General features: G+C 44.4%; 1 protein-coding gene across 6 annotated transcripts in view; it reads right to left on the bottom strand.

Moving 5' to 3' along the window:
- Positions 1-994: 994 nt before the first annotated feature.
- Positions 995-19,604, bottom strand: part of SEL1L3 (SEL1L family member 3) — a 105,430-nt gene continuing 86,820 nt past the window's right edge. For 5 of the 6 annotated variants that reach the window (XM_086705293.1, XM_086705295.1, XM_086705298.1 and 2 more), the window contains 7 exons: positions 18,521-18,611; positions 18,304-18,388; positions 16,998-17,107; positions 11,489-11,616; positions 10,791-10,893; positions 10,637-10,709; positions 995-2,164 (listed from right to left, as the gene is read on the bottom strand). In XM_086705293.1, coding sequence (XP_086561419.1) covers positions 2,031-2,164; positions 10,637-10,709; positions 10,791-10,893; positions 11,489-11,616; positions 16,998-17,107; positions 18,304-18,388; positions 18,521-18,611 — 724 coding nt within the window. In that variant the 3' untranslated portion in view covers positions 995-2,030. The remainder of the gene's footprint in view (positions 2,165-10,636; positions 10,710-10,790; positions 10,894-11,488; positions 11,617-16,997; positions 17,108-18,303; positions 18,389-18,520; positions 18,612-19,604) is intronic. The other variant, XM_086705299.1, reaches the window with a different exon arrangement.

Below are 19,604 nucleotides of genomic sequence, written 5' to 3'. Positions count from 1 at the left end.
CACAAGGTGGCCATCAGGTCCCAAATGTCACTAGTTCTGAGGTTGAGAAAGCCTGCCCTATATCAACAAGTCATTGGCCGTGAGGTGCCCTTACAAGGACATAACCTTGGGCAGGTCCCTGTAGCTGATGGCAGTTCCCAGTGAGGGATGTAGCTGTGAGCCACCAGCAGTTTTATGATCCCAGCAACTGAGGAGTGTTTTTGCCATGGAGAGAGGATCCAGGTAGATCAAAGAGCCCTTTCCCTGGTGTCTGGACTCCCAGGCTTCTCTCTCTCTCTCTTTTTTAAAGATTTTTTTAAGTCATCTCTACACCTAGTGTGGGGCTTGAACTTAGAACCCTGAGCTCAAAAGTCTTGTACTCTACCGACTGAGCCAGCCAGGCACCCCTCAGCCTTCTCTTTCTAATAAAAATAACAATCAACCACGTCTAGGGCACTGCCTTGGGGGGTTTACTTCCATTATGTCATTTAAGCTGCACGAGAAGTCCGAGGGGTGGATTTTACGACCCTTACTTTATAAAGCAGTAATCCAAGCCTCAGAGAGGGTTAATGCCTCACCCAAGGTTATCAAGCTAGTAAGATATAGAACCAGAATTTGAATCCAGGGCTGTCAGACTCCAAAGTCTGGCTCGCTCGCAAACAGGAAAGACAACCTTTGATAAAACAAGAGCGTTCTACACACACAGTAGGCACACGAGAAAGAGCATGGGCTGCAGGTGTTACCCAGAACTGATATAAATACAGCCCCAGAGTAGTCAGAAGCCCTGAAACCATGCGAGCATCACGGGGGGCCAAACTCTGAGCATGGGATCCCTGGCGAAGAGCCTCCTTCCACCTTTATATCTGTAACTATTCATGGTTACCAGAAATAATCCCTCTCATAGGGAGGACTCTATTTTTTTTGCCTCCTTGGGGAGCATGCATGGACCTTAGGACTTTGTATGAGGACAGTAGTAACTATGAAAAAGGAACAAAAAAAGCCACTTCCCAGAAGGCAACAGTATAAAAATAATTTTTATTTACTACTGTAAATAAAGTAGTGCAAAGAGAAGTTTGGACCCACAATATTGCATTACTGATTTATTTACTACCTTAGCAGCATACAGCATACAGACAGTCTGCTCTTCCTCTTTCCCCCCCAAACCCCCCCTCTCTCACACACACACACACACATACATGCACACACACACACACACACACACACACACACACCCTCACACAAACTCAGGCAGGCATAAGGGGTAGGGACGGAACTATGAGCTAAAGGCTTATTTCCTGCATATTCCCCTGCTGCCGGTCTATTCTAATGGGTAATTCATGGAGAAGACTACAGTTAAATACTAAGGATTTTCTAAATGTTATTTTATGGATTTGATTGAAAAGTAAACGATATCCAACAATGTCATTAAATGATTCGGAAGCCCGACCCTAGAAAAATCCAAGGAGAAAAATGTAAACCCATTTACAAAGCCATCACCCTCCCTGCATTTCCAGCCATAACCTATTTATTTCAAGGTGCCTTAGAACCGCCGGGTCTTGGAAGTCAAATTGAAACCCGTCTTTTGGACTTTGAGGAGCTGGACTGTGGCAAACACACATACCGAAATATTCTCTAACTGGTAGACAAGTCACAATTTTCTGTTCTTTAATAACAGGGAATGAACAGGGGCTAAGATTTTTTTTTAATGCATCTCAGTGTGTAAGGATTCAGATGGGCCACAGGGCAAACTCTGACTCCCCATACACACATCTGCAGTGACCCAATTAACCTCCTCAACAGGCCCCTGTGATCGGGAGTCTCCTTGTATCTGGCTGATAACCTTTGGTTTAGCCACTGCCTGCTCTGGGTACTTCCTCCTAATTTGATTAAAACAAACAAACAAAAAGACACCAAGTGCAAAATTCGCATCCAGTTGACAAGACACGTATGTAAGGTGTTTATCAGTATAATGCCCTAGCCCCAGCTTTCCAATACCAGCTGTTGGAAGGACTGTCTCTCATCGGGAGAGACCTGGAGCGCACAGTTCACTCTCAAGGCTCTGTGTTATTAGTGACCGTGGGCTGGTCCTGAGCGGAGGCATCTGCAGCTGGAGTCACAGCCGGACTGGTGGATGGGGCCGTGGGGTCTGAGGAGGCCCGGGCTGGTGTGGGACGGGAACCACTGGCTGCAGAGACACATGTACGACAGGTGTTGAATGTTTAAACCAGTGTGTGCAGGACACACAACCACACCTAGACCCTAGCAAGCCAGGAGAGAAGCTTCTAGTCCAGTGGCCCTGACCGGATAAGTAACTTTACGCCCGTTACGTAGGTTACTCGGACTTTGGTGCCCCTTCTGTAACATGGCAGACTGGAACAGATGTGCAAAGATCTCTGCCAGTTCTGACCTCCTGGGATGCGAAGTTCTGCATTTGTATTGTGACTTCCAGGCAGATATTTTAGTTAGAAAGAAAGAAAGAAAGAAAGAAAATGAAAGAAAGAAAGAATGAAAGAAAAAATGAAAGAAAGAAAAAAATGAAAGAAAGAAAGAAAAAAAGAAAGAAAGAAAGAAAGAAAGAAAGAAAGAAAGAAAAGAAGGAAGGAAGGAAAGAATAACAACTCTCTATGTCTATGTTTCCCGGTCTATGTTTCCTGTGGTCATCTCTCTCTCTTTTTTTTTTCTTTCATCGCATTGATGTAATGTGAGCCATGAATTAATTATACCAATCAGAAAGGAGTGTTTGTTTTATTCACATTCTTATTCCAGTTGGATGATGTACCAAATTTGGTTTAAATTATGTTCTTTAGATAAAATGTGGATAAGTTTTGGAAATCGTGACTACTCGGTTTAATTATCTACCTTTAGTAAGGAGGCTAAACCACCATAAATATTAGGGAAGCTTATGAAGTTTTGTACTTTATGTCAGCGCTTTTCAAATAGGGCAATTTTTTAAAGCTTATTTGTTTACTTTTCAGAGAGAGAGAGAGAGAGAGAGAGAGAGAGAGAGAATCCCAAGCAAGCTTCATGCTGTCAGCGCAGAGTCTGACCCGGGGCTTGATCTCACAAGTGTGAGATCATGACCTGAGCCTAAATCAACAGATGAATGCTTAACTGACTGAGCCACCCAGTCGCCCCTCACATAGGGCAATTGTGATTCCCAGAGGACAGGTGGTTATATCGGTAGACGTTTTTGGTTGTCACAACTGGAGGGCAGGCTGCTGCTAATAGACAGTGGGTAGAGGCCAGGGATGCTGCTAGGAGTCCTACAATGCATGGGGTAGCCTGCCTGGAACAAAGAATGATCCAGCTCCAAATATCAGTGGTGCTGAGGCTGGCATACTTTGCTTTACGAACTGAGGCTGAGAGGTGTCCCGGTTACGAAGACTGTAGTCTCTGGCCACTGGCCACTCAGGAACTCTCCTTCATCAGTTATGTGACTTGGGCAAATTACCTTCTCTCCTTCTGCCTCTAAAACATGGGGGAAATAAAAGGATCTATACCACGCTAAGTTGTTATAAGGATTAAATGAGCTAGTGTATATAAAGTGCCCAGACGGGGTCTGGCATGCCGAGGTACTCAACAAATGTTAGCTATTAATACTAGTGATCGTATACCTGTTTTACCCTCGAAACGTGTTTTAAGATTTATTACTTTCAGGGACATGTCTTATAGGACTGATAAAAGAGTTGGTGCATTTGTTTCTAGGAGCCCTCCCCAGGAGCCTCTGAAAACAGCAGAAACTTTGAAGCCAGAAAGACCAGGACTTACACGACTCTGACATTTATACCAGATGAGTGATCTTAAGCTAGTTATTTAGCCTCTCTGAGCTGTGGTTTTTTCATCCGTGATATGGGGGTAGCAGTTTGCAGGCGTGTGTGACATATGGTTAACACAGGGGCCATCGTTTGTGCAAACTGCTAGCTTGTCTTTAAGTAGTGATCTTAATCATGCTCAGCAATCCTGGAGTCTTATACCGTCTTCAGTAGGTGGGACCATTTTTAGAAGTTCCCAGTGTCCATCCTGAAATGTATCAACTTGAAAAAGCTGCCACCACACTGACAATCTGACTTCTAGATAGACTCGTCAAGAGTTTCACCGCCAAGAGACCGTTCCACGAACTTTCGGAACGAGCTCCAAACCCTCTGGCTTTTCTGGATATGGAAAGGAATTCTCCTAGGGACCCTTTCCAACACCTACAGAAGATCTTGTGAATCCGGAGATGGTTTTGAAAGAACAGGACAGTGGTGGTGGTTGGTGGGGCGGGGAGGACCCAGAGTATTGCATGATGATGGGACGTTTCTAGGTTACAGCCAAAACTCTGGTAGATGATCTAACCATAGCTGGGAGCATGTGGCCCAGTGACGTGGGACAAAGACCATTTGCTGGAGTCAGGAGACCCGGCCTGGGCAAGTCTCATTCATCTGCCATTAGCAGGGGACTTTAGGGTAGGTACGGAATGGCAGCTATTTTAGTCCTAAAATGCTTAAATCTCATAGGCCTCAGTTTCCTCATCTGTGAACTGAAGGGCTTGGATCAGATGGTGTCCCAGACCCTCCTAGGCCCAGAGATTGATCTCTGAGGAAGTTAACAAAGTACTAAAGCATGCATTTTTTCCTTTTCAAGCTCTGGGGGGGGGGGGGGGGGGGGGAAATGTTTAAATCACCCTGGTAACAAGAAAAATCAGCAATCAGTTTTCTGATTAAAACAAAAAAGTGCCAGTGTGTAAATGTACAAGGAATGCATAATTAGCATTGCCACACTTTAAATCTTCTCGTAAGAGCATAATGAAGATGCTCGATGTTTCTACAGTAAATTTGTTATTATCCATGCGAGAACTCCCCCCCCCCCACCATCAGGGGTTTGCAATCACTGGACAAGCCCCCCCACAGCCCATCATAATTTTAAAGAGGTCTCTTCGTCTCTGCTCACCTGAAATGTGTGCTAATTTGATTACCGGGCTGGAATCAAGGTAACCAGGAAAATGAGTGTGCCGTTTCAAATATTACAGAGACTATTCCAGCACCAAATAGAAATGGTTTCTGTATCACTTGCTGCTTGGGGGACCATGTTCCATACATTAGTGAGGCTAATCAAGAGCTGGCCCTGGGCGGTGTAGACCCAGGGGTTGACACCCCGCAACCCACAGGCCAGATGGGGCTCACCGCCTGTTTTTGTATGACTTGCAATCTAAGAATTGTTTTTACCACTGTCGGTGATCGAGCAAAAATCAAGAGGGGAGTAATATTTCATGACATGTGAAAGACAGATGAGATTCAAATTTTCACGTCCTCGGTAAAGTTTTATCAGAAACGAGCCATACCCATTTGTTTCCATGTGTCATCAATGGCTGGCTGCCTTGGCTCTATAATGAAAGCTGAGTAGCTGAGATGGCCCTCAGAGCCCCAAATGCTTACTATTTGGCCTTTATGGAAAAAATCTGCCAACCCCTGTGGTGGACCATTGTAGGAAAAATGTCTGCTTGCTGGTTGACCAGATGGGAGCATGAAAGAAAAAAGAACTGGAGAAAATATATTGAGCCAGTCCTGAAATGGTAAAATAAAGTTTGCAAAGATGGAGGGGCGCGGGGGCGCGAGGAGGGGGTGGGAACAGGCAAGACCTGGAAATCCTATGCTATGAAGAAGATATAGCCTGCTTCACCTGGGTCTCCAGATCTAGCGAGGCCCGGGACAAGTATACGATTCATGTCATTTAAACCTTTCTTTTTTTTTTTTTCAACGTTTATTTATTTTGGGGACAGAGAGAGACAGAGCATGAACGGGGGAGGGGCAGAGAGAGAGGGAGACACAGAATCGGAAACAGGCTCCAGGCTCTGAGCCATCCGCCCAGAGCCCGACGCGGGGCTCGAACTCACGGACCGCGAGATTGCGACCTGGCTGAAGTCGGACGCTTAACCGACTGCGCCACCCAGGCGCCCCACATTTAAACCTTTCTTATGAGTAAAGCTACTAGACCAGTGCCAAGGGCAATGAGATCGAAGAAAAGTGAATTCTCACCATTAAGTCGCTCTGACTTTAAGGCTACTAGTTTTTTTCATGAGCACTGCTTTGTGACATTTCACTGTAGTTTTAGCAGCAGCCTCATTAACTGGAAATGGAGAGGACAGGAGAAGAGTAGAAATGACTTAATTCATCTCGTTCATATCATCTTACTCTTTTGCAAAGACACTGGGCTAACCACGCAGGCAGAAAGAAAGAGTTGGCTTGAATCATGAACGTTTGGAGTAGAATGACATTGGAGCGAGAGGTTAGCCCATCACACCTGGGAGCTGGTAGTTTGTTCTAAATGTCTTGCTCTACACTGCGCATTCTACTGGGACTTGAAGTTCACGGTAACACTGGTAAGGCAGGAGTCTCTGAAATCGTCCCTTCCGTTTTGCCCCTCCGTTCTCTCCTTACTTTCCTTCGGGCAGCCAGCCAGGCTCCATGCTTTCTCTGTCTCAAGGGGGGACTGCAAGCAGGGCAGAAAAGGAAACGGCTCTAGACATACTTTGCTTGGGGATTTTTTTTTGTTTTTTCAAAAGCCTGAGTCCATTAAGGCAATTATGCTTGGCGTCCCTGACAGGGGAGAGGCGGAGCACTTCGGAGACTCAGGGAGGCGGGAGAAGGAGGGTCTGGAGCCTGGGAAAGTGGCTGAGCCCCGGCTGTGGGTTGTACTGGCCGCTAAGCCCTCGCCTTGCCCCTTCAGCAATTTCAGAAAGGAAGACCAGGGAGAAAAAAGGTGAAGCAAAGCCGGCGGGACCCCTAGGTGACCAGAAGCTGCAAAGCCAGTGGACTTGGAGAGACAGAGTAGGCGCACGGCAGCGTGTGTTCAGCTATCAGACTGGCGACAGTGTGAGTGGACCAAGACCCAGGGACCCCTGCACTACCCTGGGGGGCGCTGGCCTCAAGAAAGACTGAGCCACTTGGTAGAAGACAAGCTGGGAGGCAACATCAAGTTCAAGGAAACGAGAGACGTGTGATATTTTTCATGTACTCGTTCTGGCTGTCTTCGTGGCCTGGTCAATATCTTTTAGATACTTTAAAAAAGCGTTTTGTGTTTGAGAAAGAGTCTAACAACGTAGAAAAACCCACTGGGCTCTGCGAATCGTGTCTGTTACTGAGATAAAGCACGATGTGTAAGTGCAGGCGCTCCCTGAGGTCAAGCTTGAATTGAGGGTGGAAACCCCCGAGGATATTACTCCTCGGGGAGCTACAGCCACTGCTTGTTCAGTTCTAAGCACTTTACGTCGTGTTATCTGGCTGTTGGCTTCCCTCAACTGCAACAGGAGGTAGGTGGACCGCTATTTCTGCTATTTTACAGAAAAGGAAACCGAGGCGCACATGGGCTCCCTCCCTTGCCCAGGTCACACAAGTCAGTGGCAGGGCCAGAATCCGAGCGCATGACTCCCGAGCCCATGCGGTTAGCTACTGTCCCACACGGCTAACCTTCCGGACGCAGGACGATTTAGTGTGGCAAACGCGGCAGAGTGTGGACCATATATCACAGAGCACAGAAACTCAGGAGGGAAATGAAGGTAGTTGGAGCCGAAAGCGAAACGGATGGACAGCTCAATTTAAAAGTTTGACCGTAAATCACTAATGTTGAAAAACAACTAACTGGAAAAATGCAAATCACAAAATGACAAAGATCCCTGACTTACAGCACAATCCTTACACGAGGCTACTTAAAGGAGGCTCCCGACTTTCAAATCTGGTCCCTCCTCGCTGTCGGCCAGTGCCCGCGCTTCATTCCTGTGCCTGCTTCCCCACACCTTGGCCACCAGCCTCTACGGGAGGGCGCCCCCTTCCCACCGGGCAGGTCGTGAGACCTCCGGCCCCGGGGTCACTGGGGAGACAGATGCTTTGTCTTCTCAGCCGTCTTCTCCCCCTGCTCCTGTGTGCCAATTCGTCCCCTGCCCCGCTGTCTAGTCACTGACAGAGTACCTTCCTATTTCAAAGTTATTGACAAATTTGCACTTATGGGGAGGACCTTAAAAATAGGAAAATAATTGACTACATATTTTAACTCCTGACAACACTAGTTCTAACAGGGCTAGTAGGTACTACTCGGGGCACATTTTGGAAATACGTGGAGACTTTTTTTTTTTTTTTTTTTTTTTTTTACGTCTAGGCCCTCACTACTCAAAGTGTGGCCCATGGAACAGCAGCATGGACATCACCTGAAATCTTGTTAGAAATGTGGAATCCTACCCCTGGACCTACTGACTCAAGAATCTGCATTAAACAAGATCCCTGGGTGATTCATGTGCACATTACAATAAAGAGGTATGGGGCTAGAATTTACATAGTGAAATATGCATCATTTTATTATAATTGGTTTCTTTTTATTTCTCCTTTATACTGCTGTGGGGTATTATTTTTAAAAATATGCCTGGAGGCAGGTTAATTATCGTTCATTTCAAGGTACCCAAAAAATGTGCTACAAAATAGTTTTTATATAAGGCAACAATAGGTCAGAGACACAATGGTAGCCACTGTTTTAAAATACTGCTGACCCTTGAGTAGCACAGGTTTGGACTGTATGGACCCACGTACACAAGTTTGTGTTTGCTTTTAGTAAATACACTACAGCACCATGGAAGTACTTTCTCTTCCTTACGATTTCCTGAATAACAATTTCTTTTCTCTAACTTACTTTAATGTAAGAATACAGCACATGACATATATAACATATAAGATATGTGTTAATTGACTGTGTTACTGGTAAGGCTTCTGGTCAACCGCAGGCAGTAGCGAAGTTTTGGAGGAGTCAAAGTTTTCTGCAGCATTTCAGCTCAGGGTAGGTCGGTGTCCCTCACTCGCCCTGTTGCTGAAGGGCCACCTGTATTGCGAGTCTGAAAAAAGTGTGAAATCCTGCTGCCCTCTGTCCTTTCTTGGACTTTGTTTTGTGATTTGGGGCAGACCACTTCATCTACGTGGCCTCGGTCTGTCCATGTGTGAAATGAAGGGCGTAGAATTAAATGAACTTTAAGAGCCCATCCAGACTCGTCCAAGGCCAGCAACAGGGAGGGAGGTACGCACAGGAAGTGAAAGAGTTTGCAAATAAATGAAGAACATGTGTAAAAGAGCAAAGGGAAAAAAAAAATATCAAAGGGCAGGAGGGACAGGGAGGCGAGAATGTGGAGAGACTGATAATGAAGACAGGAAGACAGGAAAAAGAGACAACTTCTGATAAAAGCGATTCCACCAGCCCATGAATTTTCATGGCTACCAGCTGGCATAAAATCATAAAGACAATTTTCAGCTCCTCTCACGGAATTGCATTTGTAATAATCATAACAATATTTCTGCAGAGTAAAACTGACAAAGATAATTTGAAATGGAAAACACTGACAAGATGCAAAATAAATGTGCTCTACCTGGTAACAAATTTAGGGACGGGACAGAATTTGCATGAGGAAAATTTATAAGCCGGCATACAACGGGGCAGCAAATCTGGATGGGCTTTTGATGGCTCCTTGTTAACCTCCTCAGGTAAATCAGAGGGAAGTGATTCTGCATTAGCCTCTCGCGACAGTGACTTCCTTCCCACCATCGAATCTGTGGTGGAATGCACTCCTTTCGCTTTTCATTATCTGCTACATGAATAATGGTTGAGCAAATGCTCAAGTGCTCAAATGCCATGTCCAGTCCTAATTTATCCATTTGTAAATGTCCCTCCTGGTCTTCGTGAGACATTATGTCCTTCTGCGGTCATCCAAGATGGCGGGAAATTATAATTCTCCACGGTCAGAGGTTTGCAAATTTGAGCACCTACTAAGTGTGCGATATCCTAAATGATGCACGAACTCCTGCCTCTGATTCCTCTTACGGTTTGACGGGGGAGATGAACGTAATAGCTCACATTTACCGAGAGGGTTTTATATGCCAGATAAATATAACAGCTCAGATGAAGCACAGTAGTCATTTTGGTAAGTGTCATGTGTATTTTTTTTTCACTGGGCCCTTCTGACATCCCTGGGAAATCGCTACTATTATAACCTAATTTTATTGTTGAGAAATTGGGAGATCAGGAAGGTGAACCAACGCACCATAAGTCACACAGCTAATGAGTAGCCAAGCTTGGACTCCAAAGCCCAAAGAGACGCAAAGACGGTGTCCGTCTCTTTAACTACGGTCCTACGCCAGCTCAGACAAATAACAGTGACCAGTGGAAATCACGCTAACCTAAATGCTCACTTCACATTCCTCTTCGGCCCCTCCTTCTGACTCCATGTGGCTGGGTATTTTTATTCATCATGAGTGTTTGTTTATCATCCCACACATCTGATTCCTTGACTGGGATAAATATGAAGAATTCATACTGGAGGGGGCTTCAGATCTGGATTTAAGGCAACAGACGCAGAGTATCTATAGTGGATGTATTTTCAATGGGAGAAGACCTTTTAGTTCAGTATCTTAAGCTTCTTGCTTAAAAAAAAATCCTCGCTTACTTTGACAAACATAACAAAAATTGGGACCTTCTATCCGCCAGAGATTATAGTATAACCTTGGGGGAAACCTCCACCCTATGAATGACCAACCTAATGAAAAGAAGTAGCATAGTCAAGGGCGTAAGGGGGAAGAGTGTCATCTTCTTGGTAGGTGAAAAGAATCCCTACGTTTTTATATTGCCCTGGCTTCTTATAAATCTTTACCTGAAACAGACTGGAAATACTGCACAGTCCAGGCGATCAATACAGACAGCAAGAAGGTTCCCAGAAAGTAGATCTGCAAAATCCAAAGCATGAATCAGATGACTGACAAAAGGCAGGGACCCCCGTGGGCAGGGCTGGGAGACATGGCGCCTACCAGGGCGGAGTGCAGCACGGCACCCCAGATGAGCCTCAGGTGAAGGTAAAGCCAGGCCAGGGAACAGGGGCTGAAGGACTCCTCGCTACTTTGGCTCCAGCACCTGCGGGACAAAAAGCACGGGGCATCCGGATGTAGTGGCAAACTTCGGTGGCATTACTTATGACCCACACTATCAGACCCTCACACCCGCCTCCTGCTTTGGGCACATGGGCCACTCTTGAGATGCAAGATAAAGAAACACAGCCAGTTCTAAAGGGCTTGGGTCTGCCCTGAAATTCCAGGATCCTGGCAGAAACCTCAGAAAAAGGAGTCCTGTCCTTAATAAAAAAGCGAATGGGTCAAAGAGGACCCTGAAGCAACAAGCTGCCAGAGCAATACTTCTGTCCGAGCGCCTGTCCAAAGTCTGGACGTCGGACTGCTTCTCTATTTGCCGCAAGGCGTGGTCTAATCAGACACGTTAGTCTTTCCACCCTCATGGGAAACCCTGGTCGGCACTTTGACTTCAGATCAAGCACATTCTGTATGGTAAGCTTCAGACAGGGAAATTGTTTGGGTCCAGCTGAGTGCTCTCTAATCGAAACAAGTCCTGAGCCCTTTATATAACAGCTGCCATTACATAATAAAAGAAAGCCTAACTTTTACCAAGAAGTAAACGCCACCCAGACTCCACGGTATTAAAGAGGCTCTGAACTCACCTTTCATACAGTTCCTGAAGGATGGAGATGTTATTAGAATGGATAGTTGGGTCAATTTCCAAGAAATCCAAAATATGATGTGGGATTATAGCACCTTCCTCAATTAGCAGAGCCAGGTTAAAAAATCCCTGAAAACAAGCCACAGACCAAACTCATCAACTCCTTATAATAAAACCCCAGACACATGCCCTTCATCAAATGTAAACTTTTACAACCTCTAGATTCTTTTTTTTCAGTCCCTCAAGCCAGATGTTTTTGTCATCCTCATTGATGGATTGTTTCCCTAAATATATGCATCTGAGAAATTTATTTGCAGGAGAACCAGGAGGCTTTCAGGGAATGCTGTGTCCCATCTGCCAGAAACCAGTCAACCAGGGGACTCTGTCCTTTCCTGCTCATTCTCTCAAGACAGAACTCACTGGAAAACGTGCCCTTGTATCATCAACAAACCAAAATACCAAGTCGAAGGCAATGTCTATCACTTACAGATCATGCCCTGGGACACCATCAGCATGTCGGAAATCTAGCAGAATGCTTTGATGGCTGGGGGTGCTACTCCTGACTGACATGCTAACATAGTCTCTCGTGCACACAGTCAGATACGGGGGTTTGTCTCTGCTCTCTTAGGCCCATGCGGAGAACCTTCTCTCGTGATCCTCTTGGCCCAGCTCCTCCCAAGTACATTTCCCTACCTCTTCCTTATATGCCTTGGTCTTGACCCTCAGAGGTAGGACCTGCTTCACTGGGCTGTGCAGATGCAATTAAAAAACCCAGCAGAGTTAAGAGCCTGACAGTACAGGTGCTTCATAAAGTATGGAGGCTACCACACTGCCTGGAGGAGAAGCCCTGACCATCATGAGCTGAGCACGTGGCCGGACCAAGAAATAAACGAAAAACAATGGGTAACGTACCATTAGGGATTTACGAATGGAACTGGATTGTGGCCCTTCAAAGAATTCATGGTCATGTTTTAACGACTTATATCCTCCCTTCCACCTTTCCTTTCAGTTGCCATTGATAAGGATCTCAATGAAAATCACCCAACAGGTTGTATACACTAAGCCTCTCACTGCTATCCCATGCAATAATCATGACAAAAATAACAGCAGCTAACATTTTCTTCCCTTTTCATTTTTTAAAGTTTTTACAAAATGGTTGGGGGGGGGAAGGGCAGAGAGAGAGAGAGAGAGAGAGAGAGGATCCCAAGCAGGCTCCCTGCTGCCAGTGCAGAGCCCAACATGGGGCTCAAATCCATGAACCGTGAGATCATAACCTGAGCTGAGATCAAGAGTCGGACGCTTAACTGATTAGGCCACCCAGGTGCACCCAGCTAACTTTTTCTTAGTGCTATTATATGTGAGACATTGTTCTGTTTTATATATACTTGATGTTCATAACAACAAATTGAGATAGGTACTATTATCTTCTCTACTTTATAGGTGAGAAAACGGGGGTGCAGAGAGGTTAAAGAACTTGCCCAAGGTAACACAGCCAGACAGGGGCATGAATTGGGATTCAAATGCAAGCAGACGAGGTCCAAATCTCAAATCTTAACTTCCACTACCCAGCTAAATAAGCCCTAAATAGATGAAAGTGTTGTGTCTTTAAGATGCACACACAACACACACACACACACACACACACACACACACACGAACAGAATATAGAATATCTCTCTATTCTTTCTTTCTTTATTTATTTATTTTCAGCGTTTATTTATTTTTGGGACAGAGAGAGACAGAGCATGAACGGGAGAGGGGCAGAGAGAGAGGGAGACACAGAATCGGAAACAGGCTCCAGGCTCTGAGCCATCAGCCCAGAGCCTGACGCGGGGCTCGAACTCCCGGACCGCGAGATCGTGACCTGGCTGAAGTCCGACGCTTAACCGACTGCGCCACCCAGGCTCCCCTATCTCTCCATTCTTTAAAAGGAAGGTACTCTTTTTATTATTATTTTAAAGAGAGAGAGAGAGTGCAAGAAGGGGAGAGGGGCAAAGGGAGAAAGAGAAAGAGAAAGAAAGAGAAAGAGAAAGAGAAAGAAAGAGAAAGAGAAAGAGAGAGAGAGAGAGAGAGAATCGCCATGTGGGGCTCCATTCCATGACCCTGGGGTCATGACCTGAGCTGAAATCAAGAGTCAGACACTCAACTGAGCGAGCCACCCAGGTGCCCCTAAAAGGAAGGTACTCTTAAAACTTGAACTATTAGAAAAAAAGAAAAAAAATCACTTTATATAATTTTAATGTCTCTTGGAAGAATAACAAAATTAAAATAAATGGGAAAATAGACTAGAGAATATTTGTATGCAGTGTAATAGCTTAAGGTTCATTATCTACCGGGCAAATATATAAAGAACTAATTATGACATAAATTAAAAAAAAAAAACAAACCAGCATCAAAAATCCAAGAGATAAATAGGCAAAGAATAAGAGAAGAGAATTCACATAAATATCAAGAGTAAATGATCATAAAGTATATGTAAAAGTGTCCATCACCACTAGTAATCAAATAAATGCAATGTAAAACAGCAAGGAAGTTAGCAACTTATAATTACTTAATTAGAACAATTAAAAATGAAGTCGTGAACATATCCAGTGCTGACAAGATTTTAATTCCTTTCCTACACTCAACCACTGCTTGCTAAGGTATTCCTTGAGAAACCCTTTCAGAAAACAAGTCAACAATACGCTCTTATTATGTAACCATGAACCCATTTTGACTGTTTGTCTCAGCAATACTAGCCCCCAGATTACAAAGAAATTGTTCAAGTGGAGACAAAAGATGGAAATATGAAAATGTCCACCATAGCACCCTGTGGCATTGCAACACACAGGAAATGGCCTCCACGTTTTCCTTAATAGACTATCAATCCCACGAAGGAAGAATATTGTCTATCTTTTTCTCTTACGTCCCCATCACTAAGAAGTGTCTAAGACATGGCGGGACTGAATAAATATGTGGCGAATCAATGAATAAAATAGCGCACGAGAATAACGTTTCACCAGCTCAGCTCAACAGAATATGGGGCGGTGGTTAAGAGTAATTAATAATGACAGAGACTCCGCAATAAAATGCACACATTCCTACAATGTGTGAAAAGAGATGGGTTTTTAAGCGGCATGGGCAATCTAGCTAACGTTACAGAGAGACGGGGTTGGAAGGGGACAAGAAGACAGGACGGAGTAAAGCCCCTGCCATGGAACTGTGGCTGCATCCCTTAATTTTTATTTTGCTTTAAAACTATCTTTTAATGTTTGTATAACATTGTTTTTCCAAAAACATAAATCAGAATTGGGGGAAAAGACTCCCCTGAATTTGAGTGACAACAGACATCACCTAAGGGAGTTTGGCTCTATAATGAGGCCTTTTACCACCAACTCCTAGTTCATTCCAGAAGAAATAATAATAGAAAAGATCATGTCCATTGAGTGTACTCAATGCTGCACTCAGTGCTTTACATTAAACATTTTTTTTAATGTTTATTTCTTTTTGACACAGAGAGAGAGACAGCGTGCGAGCGAGGGAGGGACAGAGAGAGAGGGAGACGCAGAATCCAAAGCAGGCTCCAGGCTCTGAGCTGTCAGCACAGAGCCCCATGCAGGGCTCTAATCCACGAACTGCGAGATCATGACCTGAGCCGAAATCAGAGGCTTAATCAACTGAGCCACCCGGGTGCCCCTACGTTAAACATTTCATCTTCATAACCTATGAGGTAAATACCTCCACCTTCCAAATGAGAAAACACAGACTCCATGATTCAGTGACTTGCCGTGTATGAATAGCTATGAAGTGATAGAGATGTGGGGTTTTAACCCAAATAAAGAAACACTCAGGAGCACCTGGGTGGCTCAGGTGGTTGAGTGTCTGACTCTTGGTTTCAGCTCAGGTCATGATTCAAGGGTTGTGGGATCAAACCCCATGTTGGCTCCATGCTGCATGTGGAACCCACTTGGGATTCTCGCTCTCTCTCTCTCTCTCCTTCCCTCTCCCCAGTTTGCGCACATTCTCTCTCTATAAAAAGAAGAAGACGGAGGAGGAGGAAGGGGAGAAGAAGGAGAGGAAGAGGAGGAGGAGGAGGAGGAGGAGGAGGAGGAGGAGGGAGAAAGAAACACTTGATGTAGTACCTCTTTTAAAAACACAAAGCAAAAATTAAGATAGGCATGAGTTTCCAGCTTTTTCTCTATAATCAGACCCCAAAGCGCAACACCAGAAAACTGGTGTATAAGAAGGTAACAACTATTGCAACTTCCATCGTGAAAATGTCCCTGAGATCCTCACAGGAGAATTCTGATTAGCAGATGTCAAAGGAGTGAGGCAAACAGAAGATCACCATTAGCACATTAGCCACATTAATCACTGTTGCGGGCAAGATCTACTAAAGGATGTTGAGATTAGCGGACAGAAATTTGAGGAGGAACAGAATATTTGCAGAGTTGCAAGCTCTCTCCCCAAGATATATATATAAATTAGAAAGAGAAAAATACCAACTTTACCGGGGAGCACCCCGGAAGAAACCACCTTAACCGAGTGACTGAGATCAGCCTCACTAGTAATGAGATACACCGACACCACATACGTCTCAGACGATACACTGAGGACACATCACTTCTGTGCTTTCCTTGCTCAAGATGCAGAACTTCATTCAATTCATGAGGAAACAGAAGACAGAGCCCAATCGAGACACACTCTACCTAATACCCAACCAGTGTTCTTCGTAAGTATCAAGGTCATGAGAGACAAAGAAAGACTGGGTGACTATTACCCATTGAAGACTAAAGAAATACGATAAATAAATGCAATGTGGGGCCCTGGATGGGATCCTGGAACAGAAGAAGGACATTGGTGAAAAAATAAGTGAAGTCCAGGTAAAGCCTGAAATGGACTGAATGGTACGGAACCATCAATGGCTTCTTAGATTGAGAACGGTATTGTGGTTATATGAGATATTCACATTAGGGGAAGCTGGATGATTCGTATATAGCAACTCTCCGTACTCTTGTTGAAACTTCTCTATAAATGTAAAAACATTCCAAAATAAGAAGTTTCCCCCCCAAAAAAAGTCACCAAGAGCAAATTCCTATCACCGAATCGGTGGCTCAGCCAAATAAACAAACCACTTCTCATTTTGACCACACTTCCAATTTCTTCAGCTTCTATGCAGTGAGTCAGTTTGATGGGATCTGGAAGAAAGAATTCTTGGATTTGGAGCCAGAAGATCTGGGTTTTGGATCGGACTGCTTCACCTGCTACCTGCCTGGCCTTGAGCAATGTATCACCTTGTTGCAGTCTTACCCTCTAAATGAAATGGTTATAATAATCCCCCCTTCATGAGACTGCTGTGACGATGGTATGGGAACCACAGTAGGTGCTCAATAAACGTTCACCATTACGGTTCATGCCTTCACAGAGCTATGAAAATGGATGAGGAATGACTTTGTGAAGCGGCTTGTGAGGACTTGAGGCCTTGCAACCTCACAAACAGACATCACCAAGAGCTCGTTTCTGTTGTTTACCTGTGAGTCTCCATCCAATGCGGCTTGGGCGTACATCTGCACAGACAACTCAAGGTCTTGTGACTGGTTTTGGTGGCCATAGTAGTAAAGGTCTCCCATTTTCAGATATGCTGCAGGACAGAAAGCACAGGCCCATTTGTGAAGTGGTTTTATTTCAGACCGACATTTTCAATGGTTGGTCCAGTTGCGTGACGGAGAGTTTTTCCTACCAGAATGTGAATACATGACATCATTGTTTCCTTGGTGTGCCAGGAAGGAAAAGAAGAAAAGAGAAAAAAGAAAAGAAAAGAAAAGAAAAGAAAAGAAAAGAAAAGAGAAAAAAGAAAAAAGAAAAAAAAGAAAAGCTTTTGTACTGAGCATCACCATTTCTAGGCACATTTTTGTGCTTTGCCAGGCAGCTGTCCCAAATGGGTCTGTGAAAATCCCACTCTGCAACTTTGCAGCCCAATTGGCCAAGATTGCTCTGGGCACTTTATTTCACATCTGAAATTTTGCTGCCTGGGTTTGATGACTGATGGGTATTTCTTTACTCTGTTTAAGCCATATATTTTATTTTCTCCCTCCGGAAAAAGTTTTGTTTAACAGCGTATGTATCATTCAATGTCTAGTCAGAAAAATAGAATCTATGTCAAGTAGTTCAAAAGGTGGATTTCAACACTGAGGATTAGTTGCCAGGGTGTTGGAAGAGCTGAAAAGGCAAATGGAGGAACAACCGACAATCCAGAGAACAGGAATGCAGGAAACTACTAGCATCCCTAGATCTGGAGGCCAGCTGAGACCACAGAGGCTGGATTGCCAGGCAGGAGCTGGAACCATAAACGTGCAGCCATTGCTGGAGACACAGCCCAAAGGAGAGAGAGAGAAGAGCAGAAATACTTGGGCTTCTCACCAGCACTCTCATTGGCTAAAACTAATCAGATGCCCCGGGGCAAAGGAGTCTGGGAACTGTAGTTCCTGGGGATCAGCCCCCTACTACACAGAGCAGAGTAGAGGAAGACAGGGATACATCTGAGGGCAAAAAAAGCAAACGAATGGCCCAGAGAATCTCTCCAAAACAACTTTCTCTTTGGGCCTCTCACCAACTCTGAAGAAATGGTAGGTTCAAGTATTCAGTGGACCACGGACAAGGAGAAGCGCATTGCTTGAGGCTGACGGCAGCCTCATGATCTTAACAGCAGAGATTTTTCACACTCTTTTCTAATTGTTTAGAAATATCATACTTCACACAGAGCTGTTAGATGTTCCCTGTTACTAAAGACTAAAAGCTCCCAACGCTTCAATTTAGCACCCATTTTTCTATACATACCAAACGAAGGAGCACCGATTTGAAAAACAGAGAAATTATAGTATCTCCAAACACAATTCACGCTCAAATATCTCTTGGCCAGATCCTAAGGGGGTGAAAGGGGAGGAAAAGTGAATTCATTAATATTTCAGCCAAGTGACTGATTTTGCCTTCCTACAACCCAATTCATTATCCTTAACCTTAGAGCTTCCATTCTGAGAAGAATACATTTACTTACTGGCCTCTCCTCACAGATGTGTGCTAAATTTGTCTGTGACACTTCAATTCCAGTTTCTGCTGCTAAAACATAATACAGCAAAGCTTCGTGCCTAAAAATAGATGATTAATAATAAATTTCATATAGTGGCTCTTACTAATATTCACAGAGAGCTTTATATTCAAGCATAAGAGGGCACCAAATAAGCAGTTTTTTTAAAACCACAAAATCATGAGTTTGTTGTGTGTGTGTTTTTTAAATAAATACTGTTGTTAAAAATACTGCAGGCACTGATTTATTTTCTACCTTAAAGGCTGAACTCACAGATAAGGGTGGAGAGCAAGTTGATGCAACAGCTACCTCTACTGGCCGGATGGTATATGGCATGCTGGCTGGGTTGTCTCTTAGCCTTTGGTCCTTGAATCCGTTCATCCCCCTTAGCAGAGGTAAGCGGTATGTAGAAAAAGCCCGGTTTTGTGAAAGGCTTCATGGGGCTTAGGATTCTGAGCAAGCTTAATTAAAGCTGAGCTTTTGTGATGCATGAGAAGTTTGGCCGAGGAGAGGCAGTTGACAAGGGGCTGGATACCAATGGCCAAAAACACAGAGGAAAGAAAATAAATGCTCGATACTGCTCATAACTGAACGATCGCAAGACCATGAGACATGACTGTTCGCCTGTCGAAAGATTGGCACAAGATTCACAATACAGAGTAGCAGCATGGGTTTGGGGAAACGGACGGATTCCTACAGCCGCTGGTTGTGGGAGGGCTGGTTAACCCAATGGTTAAATGCGGGAAGTCTTAAGAATGCCCACACCATTCAGCCAAGAGTTTTCCCCTTGTAAAGCTTTGTTCTAAAAAAACAGAAACACGTGTAAAGATTCTGTGACCACAGAGTTCATGGGAGACCTGTTTATATGAACAAAAAACACTGGAAGCAACTTAAGTATCTGAAAACCAGTGAGTAGTTAAATTACCCCACAGTGCAGCCACTTTCAGATGAGGCCGTTAAAAATGATGTTGTAGAAGAGGATTCAAAAACGTGGAGAGATGTTTATGCGAAATTTTCCTTTCGGTTAAAAAAAAAAAGAGGGTAGGATGAAAAA

This window comes from Puma concolor, chromosome B1, assembly GCF_028749965.1.
Source record: "Puma concolor isolate L17-30 chromosome B1, mPumCon1.1.hap2, whole genome shotgun sequence".
Lineage (NCBI taxonomy): Eukaryota > Metazoa > Chordata > Mammalia > Carnivora > Felidae > Puma > Puma concolor.
This window is presented reverse-complemented; position numbering and strand designations above follow the sequence as displayed.